The sequence below is a fragment of the Galendromus occidentalis genome, unplaced genomic scaffold (assembly GCF_000255335.2).
Source record: "Galendromus occidentalis unplaced genomic scaffold, Mocc_1.1 scf7180000076412, whole genome shotgun sequence".
Lineage (NCBI taxonomy): Eukaryota > Metazoa > Arthropoda > Arachnida > Mesostigmata > Phytoseiidae > Galendromus > Galendromus occidentalis.
The window spans coordinates 1862-13671 of record NW_003804401.1 but is presented as its reverse complement, the minus strand read 5'-3'; the positions used below and the strand labels follow the sequence as shown (position 1 = coordinate 13671).

The window sequence follows — 11810 nt, the reverse complement described above, 5'->3', positions numbered from 1 at the left end:
GGCCTGGCGGAAAAATATCGCTGACTGCGTAGTGGAGAGAAAAGATAGGACGAGCACGGAGAAAGTGGCAACACTCCGAGTCGAAGCCCCCGAAACCATGGGTCTGGGGAAAAAACGGAATCAGCGTCCTAAACGAGTCTGCCTGGAAATTCATGCCTCTGTAAAGGGGAATGGATCAGGGGAATTTAATTGAATCGAAAAGAACGAACTTCGAGAGTCGGAATTGCTAAAGGATTAACTGCTCCCCTGATTGCAGTCAGGAGTCTAAGGTGACCTCCAATCCATTTGCTCGGTTGGAGAAGAAGGATCGATCGAGGAAACAAGAGGCCTCGTCCTCGAAGAAGTCGGCTCTGGACGAGATAATGATCGAGGAAGCTCGACGCAAGCGAAAGCGCAACGATCACTGGCTCCACCCCGGGATCGTGGTGAAAGTCATCACTAAGAATGCTGGGGAGCAATACTACAAGCAGAAGGGTGTTGTGGAGGTGAGTGAAATCAGTCCGGTGAGGCGGAGGTTTGTGCTTGACGGAGCAGATACGGTCCACGTATATTCTTCACCGGCTGCACGTCAGGCTTGCAATGTCGGAGCCCATGAATAATCGCCCTATTCGAATCCTCTCTCCATTCATTCCAGGAAGTTGTCGATAGGTACGGTGCTCTCGTGAGACTCATCGAGAGCGGCGTGAAACTCAAGCTCGATCAAGTTCATTGCGAAACGGTCATACCATCTGCTGGACGCAAAGTAAAAATTGTTAATGGCCCCTACAACGGCCAGGAAGCGACGCTCCAGGATATTGATGTAGACAGATATTGTGCCACCCTCAAGCTCAAGACGGGGGTCGTTGAGAAAGGAGTAGAACACGAAGACTTTTCGAAACTAAGCGCATAGCTAGTGGCAGGCTCATTCCTGTAAATAAGTGCTTTTCTACAGCCAATGTTGATGGATGCGTGACATCTTCGACTAGCCGTACTTTGTGATCAGGATGCCAGCGAACGATGTCAGATAAATTGGATCGCAAACGCTCAAATGGAGTAGCGTCCGCCAGTATAGCTCTGATCAACGTCCCGTTGCGCCCGTTAATCGATGCGAGCCCTGAACCGAAAGCCCGAAGTCCTCTCCTCATTCGGGACTGATCGATCAAGGCTTTCGCAGACGCCTGAAATATATTCCATACTGTACAATGCTGTACTGGTATGGGTTTATATAATCATTAATTATTATAAACGCAGTTTTAGTCGAAGACCTCGATGATTTCGAAGAAATGCATTTTTAGTTCTAGTATAGATGCTATCTACCACAACTCCGCAGCAATGACTTATCACGCAGAGAGCGAGCCCCACGGAGAGAGAACGTGTCATTTACACATATGATTTCCGCGTTTTGAGCTTTGATTCGATGTTCCTTCGTCGAGGAATGGTCGGATCCCCAGAACGTCCTCAATCTCGACTCAACATTTTTTTTATACCCGACGCCGCGCTGGTGTTCTCTCACGAGAACCTCCAGATGCTCTTCGCCTCTGCTTAGATTCGGGCGCCAAGCCGGACACGCGTAGGATCGGCCGGACTATAAGATGGAGAGCTGGACGTCCGGCGATGGCGTTTTCATTATGAATGATCGGAGGAAGTGCTTCTCACGGATGAAATCTCTCCTCACTGCATCGGTTGTGTGAGTGCTGTAAATCATGTCTTGAGCGCGTTCGGCTGGAAAGCACACACACCCCTGAGCAGAGAGCCGGAGATGCATTTCAGAGCACTATCTCTCGAATCGCCGGTTGGTTTTCCGGGGCCCGGAAAGTTGAGCAGAATCAGCGCGGACTATCGGGATTCCATGTGCACTCGAAGCTTCTTGACACGATGCTCAGTTCATTAAGACGCCCACTCCGATCGACAGGTTCTCTCGTAATCAGTCGTCCCTCCTAGCTATGGTCACGAAGTCGGCTTCAAGAAATCAGATAAATACAGAGACATAGCTTCGATCTTTTTCCAGACTGGATTTTGGATATTGAAAACTGAAGCTCAGACAACAGCCAGGGGACCCCATTTGGACTCGAGCCAACGGAAGTTCCCATTTACATTTTTCTAGACTCTATACATATGTACAAGTTGGACCATCCTATCGCGACGAACTCAGAAAACGGCGGATTCCTCTAAGGCGTCGTCATCCGGGTCGAGGAAGTTTTCGCCATTGTCAAAGTACGTATCCGCGTAGTCGTCGTCCACGCCTTCGTCTGCGTCGTCTTCATTGTTCTGCCCTTCTTCGTCCTCGGCCTCCTCCTCATTTTCACCTTTCTCCTCGTCGTGATCTTTATCCTCCGATAAAACTTTGTCCAAATTGATATCTGAAACAGCCATGACTCCGGGAGTTAGTCGAGAAAATCTCGAGTTGATGTGCACGCATCTATCCGAATGAGCCATTGAAATGTTCCTGAGGTGAACTACGGAGCAGCCTTTTGTCTTACCTTTGGCCTTCTTCACGACTTTTTCTTGGTCTTCGTCGTGAGGACGGCAGGGACGAGTTCCATTCGATAATCGTATTTTCTCTCTGACATTCCGTAATCTAACTGATCGGAATACCTCTCTATGGCTGGTTTCTCTTCAGCGAGGCGTACATGGAAGGCGTCTTCTCGAATTTCTGTCCGTAGTCTATCGTAAATGGTGGCAATCGTTTTCATTTCCTAGGAGTGAAACAATCGGCTTGAGTTCATCGAGAAACATAATTCTACAGCTGATTTGTCGACGTCCACGGGTGTATTCGTCGCGCAAATGATAATTTCAGATATAAACATGAAAGGATTACAGAATTGGTGAGTCGGTGAGGGTCAATATGAAGAATTCGAAGAACTTGAAATTCCGAAACCGCCGATAAATAAGCCACTCGGGGAGTGAGCTCGATAATCACGACGCATTCGTCATATTGTCAACGGAGAATGCTGAAAGCCGAATCCTGAAAGAGATTGCAAGGCAAGCGACTGAATGGAAAGAGCTCAGTTTTATCAACTCCGATTGAAAAAACGATATCACGTCCGAAGACCAAGCTCGAGCTTCAGTGACCCGATTCGCGAGCGACCTAAACCGGTTTCACTAAAACAGCTCACGGAAAAAAAGATTCCCAAGCCGGGAATCAACACACTGAGGACTTCAATTCTCACAACCACGAATGGACATCAAACCAACCGAGTTGGTCATGCCATAACAACAATCATTACCCTGCCTGATTCTGCAAAGAATGTCAGAATTTGAATGGCACCATGGATAGCTTCAATAATGTGGGATATAAGCTGATAGCCGCGGTGCAACGCGGCAAGGTACGCTATATTGAATAATATAGATGGATAACACCCGACCATTTCCCAGAGGAACACTAAAAACTCCGACAACCTGAGATTCTGTCAATTTAGCGAGTTATCATGAATTACGGTAATCATAGCCACCGGGCTCCCGAGCGGCTGCCGCCTTTCCACAACCCACCATCTCCGCCAACGATATCGACAACTTCCGTGAAGGTTCCATGGAGAAATTCCAGACCGATTGGGCAGCGGCATAAAATTTTGGATGCCGGCGCGAACGAAGCCAGTCGAGGACGCGAGCCGGGACCTGAGGCCGTATAATGGCTCTGGTGCGCGGATTGCTCACCCACTCCGAGGACCGGAATCGTGCCGCGGTGAATGAGAACCATACAAGGAGCGCGAGCCTGTACGTCCTCCTTGGAGCGCTTCCTTGATCAAGGAAGCGTGTGTCCTAGGGATAAGGGACTAATTGTGTGCGTCCGTATCGTAGACCCTCTTCACGGCAGAATCCATATCCATTCAGGACGTCGAGGATTGAAGGCGAAATCCATCTCTTATATCGCCCCGGATGTTGCCGACACCGGGCTAGCCGGAGCTCTGGTCGGGTCTTGATTTTCCGCTTCTGCGGAGAATAAAGCGCGTTGTGATTCATGGAGCCTGATCTATTCCGCTTCGATGCGGAGGAGACTCATCGGACCTGCGAAGAGACGGCGACGCATTGCGATTCAAGCAATGCAGTCTTGATCTCGGACCTTCGCGTTTTCAAAAAATTGATGAGTTCCGCTGATGAGACAAGAGTACCTCCTCGCGAATGGCGATAAAATTCAACGGGAATCAATTCGTCATGGGTGATGTAAATCCTCGAGGCCGCAATGCTCGGAAACTGTTGGAGCCGAATCCACAGCGGTCTACCCCGACTCCGTGACAATGGAAAGCCGGCATCATTTCGTACATTCCTTCGCACTGTAAGTCAGCATTCGACTGAATTAGGGAAGAAATAGCAGCGGGATGTGACAAGAGAGAACTATCAATCGGAGAGCTTTTCCGCGGAGAGCAATCGCCTCGGAAGAACATAAGCTCATTCCGACCCGATATCCTACTAGCGAATGGCCTGTGTTCAGAGGATGCTGGACATCACCAGTAGCTTATATGTATAAGGGGGGACGAGGGGGCCATGCCCCCACAGCTCTTTGGGGATCATTATCATTCTGCCACCCCCTCCCCTCGAAAACATTGCTGGCCCCTCCCAAAAAAAAACCTTCATACGCCCCTGTATACTACATAATATGAAGCGAAGCGTGCGGCCGCAGCGCACCGATCCAGCGTTGGTAGCGTTGATAGATGCGGAAGTTTGAGAAGAGTAGTTTTCCGCGAGAGAACGGGGGGTTGAGCTCTCAGAATGATATCAGTGCAGGCGGGATAAGGCGGCGAAAGTCTCACCACGTCTCGGCCTGAACTTACTTTGCTCGATGAATTCGATCGGCGAAATCCTCCCCGCATCAAGCTCAGCCCAAAACAGGCGAAGCTTCTGCGCGTGGACTCGGGTAGGGCGATTCGGCGCTGATCGAATATTTTGGATGCCCCGCTCGCTAATGCTTTCAGATCGATCGGCACATCTTGAGCCATTCCGCACAAAACCTCTGGAAATCTGAGCTAATGTCTTACCTTCATCTCAGCCCGATAAGAAGAGTTCCTCAGAAGAAGAGGGGCATGGGGGGAGGGGGGTAAAATCCAGTTTCGCCTATGGAGACGGGGCCAACAGATGACGCGCCTCCCTCTGTCCTATTCTTTAAGATAAGGACGGGAGGCTATCTAGGGGGCCATGGTCCCACTATCCCTCTCCCCCAGAGCACGCCTATGAGTGAGAGAGACTGCCAAGTGAAGGATACGCACGCATCAGATCCCATACTCGAGGGTCGGCGCCCAGTTCCCTCTTAAGTGAAGCGTTATCACTTTCTACCGCATTGTTTGTGTTCACAGGAGCTCTATAAAGCGAGAGGCGAGCCGCCCCGATACGTTGAAGCCACTCATTGCCAACGAAATCCACGAAAGTTTGGAGCTGGGAAAAATAATTTCAGCATTAGAGTATTGCGGGAGAATTCGATAATATATCGTCCAGGAGTACTCGGCGAGCTCACGCACCCGGGGTCGATGGCGACAGCTTCGCGGGCGTAATGTTCGAACGTATAATCGATTTGTCCCGGCGGAAGGTAAGGGAGCACAGAGAAAGCAAGGAAACATGCGCGCACTGGTCCAGGGCGCTTGATTTCACGAGCGGGGCCGACAGCCGGAGAGGAGCTCCGCTTCACTAGGCTCTGAGTATAGTGAAATAGGCATCCGTAGATGCGCGCAATACCTCCGCGTATGCCTGCGTGGTGGCTGCCTTCATGAAAGCGAATGCTACCATGCCCTCCTATGAGGAGGAGCCGCCGGTTTTCGTTCCCATTCTGATGAAGAACACTTATGAGGGAAAGAATGGAGTCCGGATATAGATACCTACGAAGCCATCCCCCCAACTACTATGCATGGTGAACAGCTGGCGGCATAGACCCCGCGGAACAATCTTGCCGCGTCCGCGTGAGGCACTGAGACCGTCGGGAGGCGGGCGATCAGACATCTCGTGAAGACCAACAGACTATCGAAGTCGCTGCATCTAACGCTCACAAGTAATTCCCGATGGTGAGAAACTTGAGAGCTCTCAATCCGAAACCATTCGTGCATCCGTCAAGATCCGTCACATTTTTCTGGACAGCGTCCAGAATGACGTAGTTCTACGTCAAAACTTGCGAGAAGTGCTCGGTGAAGATCTCTGAGAAGACGAGACACGCTCTCGTCCTGGGGTCTCGTTTCAGCCAAAAGTATGCTTTCGCGAAGACCCCTCCGATCAACTTCGAGTCCTGAAGTCCCAGGCGGCATTCTTTCTTGTTGCGGACAAGCGTTAAGCACATTGTTCGGAGTGAGGCAACTCAGTCGGCGCGATTCGGTCTTCGGTTGCTTCTGGCGGCTCTTCCGAGTGTGGTCAAGGCCATGTAGCCCTCGTAGTCGAACCAGGATTTAGAGCGCCGTCTGAGTGCCGCCGTCATACTGTGGGTCAAGACGCCAACAATCATCTTGATCACGTCCTCGATAGCTGTTTCCAGGCTCGAAGGTGTGGGCTGCATTGCTCTCGCTGGAGCGAGCAACGAAGTCAAGCATTGTCCTTGAAAGCCCCATCCTCAGTCTGGACTCGGACATCCGGATCTATTATTTGAAAGTCTCAAGCCATTAGAAAGCCTCCAAAATCGAAATTGGCCGATCAACGCCGCAGTGTAAGGGCGTCTTGAGACTCCCGTGGGGAGGTCTTGGCGCGAGAGAATCGACTTAAGGAATCTCTCAGATTGTTCAAGATTCCGATGAGCATCTGATTCGAGCCGCGCATTCAACCCAAAGTCTAATTTATTGATGGGGGAGAGCCTGCACCGCGGCGGGTCTACTCGAACCTCGTTCTGGTGCTGCCCCCACGATCAGGCGAACATTCCAGCGTAATTACCCCAGATGCTCATTTAGAATCAGAGGGTTGATTGAGAAGGGGTCTAGGGGAGAGAGCTTCTCGCACCTCTCGTTCGGTATAAAGATCGTTCGTCAAGCTCATGAGCTATCATTTTCGGTGTCAGCAGCCAACAACACGAGATATCCCTCTGTTTTAGCGGCCGTCTGACGGTGTCCTGTCTCCGAATTCTGTTGATGTGTGTGTGTTGATGTGTTTGCCTTTTGTGTCTTGAATTAGACCCTTTGGGAGAAAGGTGGCTTGAAGATCGCAAGATCTCTGCCCTCGTCTGTGTGCTCATCGCAAGATGGGTAAAGCAGAAGCCGGTACTCCGAAGGCGATAGCCAACAAGATCAAGTCCAAAGGTCTCCAGAAGCTCCGATGGTATTGTCAGATGTGCCAAAAGCAATGTCGAGACGAGGTGAGTTCGAATTCGCGCTAAGTTCTCTAGAATGGAATCCTCTTTTGGAATCAAAGCGGATCGTTCGAAAGTCCTCATCCTGTGTGTTTCTCCCACAGAACGGCTTCAAGTGTCACACTACATCCGAATCACACCAGCGTCAATTGCTGCTCTTTGCGGAGAACCCGGATAAATACTTGGACTCCTTCTCAGAGTAGGTACTACCTACCTGAACATATATTATGTACCTAGACATGACTCGCTCGCCTCAATTAGGAGCTGCTCTAAGGCTGACTGAACTTTTGACCTTATTTACAGAGAGTTCAAGGAAGGCTTTCTGGATATTTTGAAACGTCAATACGGTGGGAAACGAGTACACTCGAATCAGATCTATCAGGAATACATTCGATTCAAAGAGCACGTGCACATGAACTCTACCAAGTGGCTTACTTTGACAACTTTCGTCAAGTGGCTTGGCAAAGAAGGTCAGTGACTTTTTATCCAGCCTGAGCAAATATTCAGGTTTGATAGCACTATGCCGATCAAACTTCTCTGTTCAGAGAAGTCAGAACGTTTTCCCTGAACTTTTCAGGTATATGCGCTGTCGATGAGACCGAGAAGGGATGGTTCGTGACATACATTGACCGGAGCTCGGAGGCCATACTCGCTGATGAGCGTAGGTCAAAAAAGAGGAAGATGGACCTCGATGACGAGGAGAGGCAGAATAAGTTCATCCAGGAACAAATAGATCGACTCAAGGCATCGTCGAATGCGAACGAAGAAGAGAGAGCGGAGGAAGACAAGCGCTTGCTCAGAGAAACCGATGGCGAGAAGCTAGTCATTGCTTTCGGTGGAAGCAAGCCCGCCGGCGAGAAAAGGTGAAATGAATCGCTTTCCGCTTGGAAATGATGATCTGGATCGAAGTCTAAAATCTAGAGGCCGGGCTTGCCGGGTGGAATTTCGGGTCAAGGGGGAGCTCTGCATATTAGGTCGAGATTAGGTATACTGCTTAGGTCGAGATTCCTCGCAGCATTTCTCCGTTGTTCCTCCTGAGACTGCCTCTTGTCGGTAGACTGTCGAGGCCTAGCGGAAAAATATCGCTGACTGCGTAGTGGAGAGAAAAGATAGGACAAGCACGGAGAAAGTGGCAATACTCCGAGCCGAAGCCCTCGAAACCATGGGTCCGGGGAAAAAAGTACGAAATCAGCGTCCTCAACGAGTCTGCCTGGGGATTCATGCCTCTGTAAAGGGGAATGGATCAGGGGAATTTAATTGAATCGAAAAGAGAACTCCGAGAATCGGAATGGCTAAAGGATTATCTGTTCCTCTGATTGCAGCCAGGAGTCTAAGGTGACCTCAAATCCATTCGCTCGGTTGGAGAAGAAGGATCGATCGAGGAAACACGAGGCCTCGTCCTCGAAGAAGTCGGCTCTGGACGAGATAATGATCGAGGAAGCTCGACGCAAGCGAAAGCGCAACGATCACTGGCTCCACCCCGGGATCGTGGTGAAAGTCATCACTAAGAATGCTGGGGAGCAATACTACAAGAAGAAGGGTGTTGTGGAGGTGAGTGAAATCAGTCCGGTCAAGCGGAGGTTTGTGCTTGGCGGAGCAGATACGGTCCACGTATATTCTTCACCGGCTGCACATCAGGCTTGCAATGTCGGAGCCCATGAATAATCGCCCTATCCGAATTCTCTCTCCATTCATTCCAGGAAGTTGTCGATAGGTACGATGCTCTCGTGAGACTCATCGAGAGCGGCGTGAAACTCGAGCTCGATCAAGTTCATTGCGAAACGGTCATACCATCTGCTGGACGCAAAGTAAAAATTGTCAATGGCCCCTACAACGGCCAGGAAGCGACGCTCCAGGATATTGATGTAGACAGATATTGTGCAACCCTCAAGCTCAAGACGGGGGTCGTTGTGAAAGGAGTAGAATACGAAGACTTTTCGAAACTAAGCGCATAGCTAGTGGCATGCTCATTCCTGTAAATAAATGCTTTTCCACAGCCAATGTTGATGGATGCGTGACATCTTCGACTAGCCGTACATTGTGATCAGGATGCCAGCGAACGATGTCAGATAAATTGGATCGCAAACGCTCAAATGGGGTATATATCTATTATATCTATATCTATATATTTAAAAACGTATGTCTGTCTGTCTGTCTGTCTGTCTGTCTGTCTGTCTGTCTGTCTGTCTGTCTGTCCGTCCGTCCGTCCGTCCGGGGTACCCTATAGACTCGAAAACGGCGGAACCCATCGTCGTGAAAATTCAGGAGCGTGTTCTGGGGGATCCAGCGGTGGTTATAGGGGGGTCAGTTCTCCGATGCAATGAGTCCTTCTACCTTAAAAAAAATTTTTGAGTGCTCCGCCCACGGAAATTTGTTGCTTCATTCATTTATTAGTTTATCGGTACTCAGTTCCCGAGCTCCAGGCTCCGCGGAGCTGCACTCAAGGTTACCGCAATCAATCGATTCGATGAAGCTCGTTGATTCGCTATTCGCTCCAAACTCGTGTCGATCAGGCTTGTTCAAGCGCAGTGAAATTCACGTTGCGTCGCGTTCCTCACGAATAGGTAGGTCTCGCTATCGAGAGTTCGAACTTGATGGGAGTTGGCGTAACTCGCTCTGTTTTCGGCGAAGTTTCGTCAGGCCTGATTGAGCCCCGAACGGTTCGAGTCCGACACAGTCACTTCCGACCGTGTTGCCAATCTTCTGCACCAAATTGTTCAGGATTCTGCTCGCTCGCAGGGGATGTCGTGGAGTCAATCGAGCTCCACGAAAAACGCCACACAATGTCTGTTTTGATGGATTGATTTTATTTCGATCTTCCATATGCGTATATATATGGTCCCTTTCATTTCAGGGGTGAATTTTTTTGCATTCAAAGATCATTCATCCGCCCACTTCGTCAAGATATTTTTCGTCTTCCTTAGATCATTCGCGGTTGTACCAGGGTGAAGTCCAAGTCGGTGCGAATATTCTTGTGGTCGAATCTTCCTTCCTCGCATTCCAGAACGATGTGGGTGTCTGTCTCTGGGGCTCCGCATTTGGGGCAGCTTTCGTCGATCGAAGGGTCTCGGGCATGTTGTCGACTCCTGGTGTTGAGCATTCCTGCTCTTGCAAGCGCCAAGAGTCGGCTGCCTCGCCTGTTGTCGTATATATTCCTCTCAAGACCCCTTTTGTCTTTGAATTGTCGATATATACGTAATGTGGTTTTGGTGACCATGTTCTGTCGCCATAAGTCATCCAGTTTTTTTCCGCACCCTTGCTTTGAGCTCTTTGCGAAATACGTTCCACATTTTTTGTCCGGATGTACTATTCGGGGGCTCGAGTTGCTCCAGGCCGAACTGCATTCTCAATTTTTTGAGTCTCTCTACTGCAGTTACCCTAGCTTTGGTCAACTCTATGGCAGTGAGGATACGTCTGGGCCAGCGTTTTTGGTCCATATGTTTCACGCTCTCGAAATACATCGTTTTGCTCGTGGCCTCTCTTGCCTCGAAAGAACTCCATCCGAGTTCGCCTTCGATAAACTCCTTCGAAATTGTGGAGTGTGGTATGCCAAGGGCCCACCTTCCCGCATCTCTCTGCCTGACTTCGATAAGGTTTCTCAGTCTCTTCGGCATAGTTATTGTTGCGTTGCAATAGGTGAGTTGCGGTACTGCCGTGGCTTTCCAGAGAATTTTGGATACTTCGAATCTATTGAAGCTCCATAACGTTCTCGCGTTGAGTCTTTGGATTGCCTTGTTCGCCGTCCAGGTTACCTTCTCCCAGTGTTGTGATAGGTAGTACCTTTCGGCCGATAACTCGATTCCCAGATATTTGTAGGATTCTACTTCTGGGATCTGCCTCCCCTGTATCGTGAGGCCCTGATCGTGCATATGTGTTGAGGGCGGTCGAGAGAAGACTATCACTCCGCTCTTCTGGGGATTGAATTTGATGGGCCGGTTGTCGCCAAACTTGGATGTTATCTCCAGAAGAGCTCTCATATCGCCGATCTTGTTTGCCATCAGACATAGGTCGTCAGCAAAGAGTAGTCCGGGGATCGTAAAGAATTTGTTCTCCTTTACATCCCAGAAATTGCTCTTTTTCGCAAATCTGAACCCCAGTCCCGTTTCCAGGAGCTGTTTTCCGAGGTCTGCGATGTATAGGCTGAAGAGGATGGGAGATAGGGGACACCCTTGCCGAAGTCCAATAGGGATGGATACTTCCTCCGAGGTGTACTCACCGTGTCGTACGAAGATAAAGGTTTCCTCGTACAGGTGTTTCAAGAGTTCGATTATTGACGGACTCATGCCTCTCTCCTCCAATGTTTGCCACAGTTTCCTTCGATCTATTCGATCGTATGCTTTTGTGGCGTCCAGAAACACGCAAATCAGGCCCGTCTTTTGTGCTCTTGCGATTTCTATCGCGGATGTTAGGATAAAAATGTTATCCTCGCCCCGGCGGTCTTTTCTGAACCCATTCTGCATCTCCGAGAGCTGTTCCGTATCTTCCGCCCATTGTTGTATGTGTTTCCCCAATATTCTTGTGAAAACTCTGTACAGGACGTCAGATACACAGATCGGTCTGTAAGTGGTGAGATCGCCCTTAA

At 49.7% G+C, this 11810-nt stretch overlaps 4 protein-coding genes across 4 annotated transcripts in view; 2 read left to right on the top strand and 2 right to left on the bottom strand.

Annotated features, from left to right (window-relative positions):
• Positions 1–256: 256 nt before the first annotated feature.
• Positions 257–889, top strand: LOC100898678 (DNA/RNA-binding protein KIN17-like; the record flags this gene model as incomplete). The annotated part of the gene is made up of 2 exons (XM_003739131.1): positions 257–485; positions 635–889. Coding segments are annotated over 2 exons (484 nt in total), but the record flags the coding sequence as incomplete, so codon positions are not given.
• Positions 890–2127: 1238 nt separating this feature from the next.
• Positions 2128–4958, bottom strand: LOC114828587 (DNA-directed RNA polymerase III subunit RPC7-like). The gene is made up of 3 exons (XM_029113210.1): positions 4953–4958; positions 2479–2675; positions 2128–2398 (listed from the first exon to the last, which is right to left on the bottom strand). Exons 1-3 carry the CDS (start codon positions 4956–4958, stop codon positions 2128–2130), a joined length of 474 nt encoding a protein of 157 aa, XP_028969043.1.
• A 2113-nt stretch (positions 4959–7071) lies between these two features.
• On the top strand, positions 7072–9183 carry LOC100898537 (DNA/RNA-binding protein KIN17-like). Its single transcript, XM_029113211.1, has 7 exons — positions 7072–7234; positions 7333–7427; positions 7532–7698; positions 7806–8063; positions 8338–8357; positions 8555–8779; positions 8929–9183. Exons 1-7 carry the CDS (start codon positions 7121–7123, stop codon positions 9181–9183), a joined length of 1134 nt encoding a protein of 377 aa, XP_028969044.1. The 5' UTR covers positions 7072–7120.
• A 965-nt stretch (positions 9184–10148) lies between these two features.
• The window catches only part of LOC108865189 (uncharacterized), a 2213-nt gene continuing 551 nt past the window's right edge, over positions 10149–11810 (bottom strand). The window contains exons 2-3 of the mRNA XM_029113212.1: positions 10606–11785; positions 10149–10448 (exon numbers count right to left, since the gene is read on the bottom strand). Coding sequence (XP_028969045.1) covers positions 10149–10448; positions 10606–11785 — 1480 coding nt within the window. The remainder of the gene's footprint in view (positions 10449–10605; positions 11786–11810) is intronic.

What these genes read in the sequence shown, in the direction of transcription:
- LOC114828587 (XM_029113210.1), bottom strand. An exon ending in ACGACGAAGACCAAGAAAAA is followed by an intron (nt 2,399 to 2,478) that starts GTCGTGAAGAAG and finishes TCATTCGGATAG; the next exon opens with ATGCGTGCACATCAACTCGA.
- LOC100898537 (XM_029113211.1), top strand. Translation starts at nt 7,121, where the DNA reads ATGGGTAAAGCAGAAGCCGGTACTCCGAAGGCGATAGCCAACAAGATC. An exon ending in AAAAGCAATGTCGAGACGAG is followed by an intron (nt 7,235 to 7,332) that starts GTGAGTTCGAAT and finishes TTTCTCCCACAG; the next exon opens with AACGGCTTCAAGTGTCACAC. An exon ending in AGAAGAAGGGTGTTGTGGAG is followed by an intron (nt 8,780 to 8,928) that starts GTGAGTGAAATC and finishes CATTCATTCCAG; the next exon opens with GAAGTTGTCGATAGGTACGA.